Source organism: Eurytemora carolleeae, unplaced genomic scaffold (assembly GCF_000591075.1).
Source record: "Eurytemora carolleeae unplaced genomic scaffold, Eaff_2.0 scaffold390, whole genome shotgun sequence".
Taxonomy (NCBI): Eukaryota; Metazoa; Arthropoda; class Copepoda; order Calanoida; family Temoridae; genus Eurytemora; species Eurytemora carolleeae.
Window position 1 is genome coordinate 204537 of NW_019396376.1, and position 2996 is coordinate 207532.

Here is a 2996-nt window from a genome sequence, read left to right on the forward strand (position 1 = left end):
CCCCCCCCCCGCCTTCTGGACTTAATCCCGAATACGCCCCTGTTATGTATCTACCGGACAAAGGTGTAAAGGGTACGGTTGTAAATCGGACATGACTCTTTATAAATGAAAGGTCACTTGAAATAACGCAATACAGTCTTAAAGATGAACCATGAGCAGAGTTAGGCATTGTAGAGTTTACCTGTAGAAGCCACTTTTCAACCATTCCCTTAGCATCCTAGAACATTATTTATAGAGTAAATTTAAAGAAAGTGTAGAATTTCGTTTATATTTTTGAACTAGGGTACTTGTAAGCTTAAATCTTAAACCATAATGAATCAACAATAAGATGTATTTCTTCTTCATTCTTAAAGAATACACAGAATATGATATCACCAATCACAATGGATGAATAAGAATATAACCTATGCATATAATATCACCAATCACAATGGATGAATAAGAATATGAGCTATGAATATGATATCACCAATCACATTGGATGAATTAGAATATAACCTATGCATATGATATCACCAATCACAATAGATGAATAAGAATATGAGCTATGAATATGATATCACCAATCACAAGAGATGAATAAGAATATGAGCTATGAATATGATATCACCAATCACAAGGGATGAATAAGAATATGAGCTATGAATATGATATCACCAATCACAATGGATGAATAAGAATATGAGCTATGAATATGATATCACCAATCACAATAGATGAATAAGAATATGAGCTAAGAATATGATATCACCAACCACAATGGATGAACAAGAATATGAGCTATGAATATGATATTCAGATTATACATATACCTGTGGATGAATGATATTGGAGAAAGCAACTGATTCATCCAAGGATGAGACCATAGCCTTGATATTCTGATGGCCCAGAGCATCTTCAACAAACTCCAGATGATCAATACCCTAGACATTTTTTAAATGATAAGTAAATACAAAGATACGATTTTTTTTAAATGACATGCATGATTCAATGTAGATGCCAAGTAGTGGAAAATACTTCGGTAAATATTTATTGTAATCAAGGTTGTAGAATAAGGTTGGTAAACCTTGATGCACTCCTATGTACGGAAAATGTTGTCTCCTAAGGTAGAAATATAAAAACCTCATATGACGTCACTCTAGCCTCTATAATCAGTGACGTCATATGCAGTTTTTACCTATCTATCTTAGGAAACGACATTTTCCATACATCGGAGTACATCGAGAGTAACCAACCTTATTGTACAACCTTGATAGGAATTTATAATAGCAGTGAACATTGTATAATAGAATTAAAAATCTCTATAAAGGTATTTACTTCTTAGAAAGGGGTGGAGGGGAATATCACCCTGAGTTGTTAATGTTAGTCTGCACTCTGATAAAGATATAAAAAAGAACCCAGTTCCTAAACTTAAAGGGATTCCCAGCTTAAACTTGAAAAACTTAATTTCAGAAATGTCATCAATAAATCATAACAGTTCCTTTATTAAACTTTAATCTTTATGAAATTGCAGAAAACTCAATACTGATATATGAACAAAATCTTGGTATGCTGTAACGTTTAAAAATCATAGTTGTGTCCAATGAAAAAAGATGCTAAATAAAGGTTAAAAGCGCGAAAATGTGAATTTCTCATGGGATTTTAAAAAATGAATTGCTAAAAACGTGATAAGTCCATTTAAAGGCTAATGAAGAAGAATACTGCAGGGTAGGGTATGGTTACTATAATCTAGGATAATGGTAGTTTTACTTACTTCAAAGCACTTTCTGACATGAGGCTGTACTCGCAAGGGATCTTATCAGTTCACAATACAATATTAGAGAACAAGGGGACAATATCAGTTCACAATACAATATTAGAGAACAAGGGGACAATATCAGTTCACAATACAATATTAGAGAATAAGGGGACAATATCAGTGCACAATACAATATTAAAGAACGAGGGGACAATATCAGTTCACAATACAACATTAAAGAACAAGGGGGCATTATCAGTATTTAGCTAGTTCATATTTTAGAAATTAAATAGTTTAGACTTTAGAGACAGGCAACAAAATGTGTTCATTGTCTTATTAATGACTCATTCTTCTAGAAAACCTAATTTTCTAAAAACAATCGAAACCAATCTATTTTCATCTTCTATTTTGTATTTCTTTCCTTTCGTTTCACTCAGAATCTCGAGAAGTTCGTCATTGGAGAGAAAGAAGAATCGAGGAAAGAATAATCTTTTCTTCTCGAGATAATCATTTAGACCCTTCATTATTTGATCCAGGAGAGTGTTGGCTTCTTGTAGATTCACCTTTAAAGGAACTAATTACTTTTTACTCCGAGTAATCAAACATCAAAGGGTTGGAGAGATGAAGAAAAGTGAGAATAAATGTCTGCAGATTGTATAGAAGTGAATGAGAAGGGAGGCGCACAGTGGGGTATCTTGGGGGGTCAACGGAAGGGGGGACTGGTTTTTGTCACAATCTTACTTTTAAAATGCAATGCTTTAAATGTATTCTTAAATTTTTCCATTTACAAACATTGTGCGAATTGTAGCTTGAATTGATTTATAATGATTTCAATTTATAATTATTTTTCCCGTTTATATGCAGGGTGTCCCAATAAACATGGGAATTCAGTAACGAATTCGATATCGTCTTTTTAAATAATTCTTTGATTTGGTATAGTGATACCTATACTAAGAAAGCTGTAATCTGTAAGAGTTTCGTCTGCTATGTTCACATTTTGTTTGTTTATGTTTTGACTGCATACGGTTGTACTTAGTAAACAAGAAAATTGCAGAATACAAACAGAGTAAACTTGTCCGTCTTCACTGTTCATTTTGCGGAGACATTATAGACACATCTTTAACCCTTTTCATAAAATAAACTCTAGCAGACATAATATTATTATGGCTTTTGAAATTAGGTATTAAAATGCTAATTCATAACAAAGACGATATCGAATTCGTCACTGAATTCCCATGTTTTTTGGGACACCCTGTAT

At 32.8% G+C, this 2996-nt stretch overlaps 1 protein-coding gene across 1 annotated transcript in view; it reads right to left on the reverse strand.

Annotated features, from left to right (window-relative positions):
• The window catches only part of LOC111702011 (dynein heavy chain 3, axonemal), a 127605-nt gene that overhangs the window by 108611 nt on the left and 15998 nt on the right, over window positions 1–2996 (reverse strand). Inside the window, exons 12-15 of the mRNA XM_023473529.1 lie at window positions 2160–2301; window positions 1754–1794; window positions 813–923; window positions 135–217 (exon numbers count right to left, since the gene is read on the reverse strand). Coding sequence (XP_023329297.1) covers window positions 135–217; window positions 813–923; window positions 1754–1794; window positions 2160–2301 — 377 coding nt within the window. The remainder of the gene's footprint in view (window positions 1–134; window positions 218–812; window positions 924–1753; window positions 1795–2159; window positions 2302–2996) is intronic.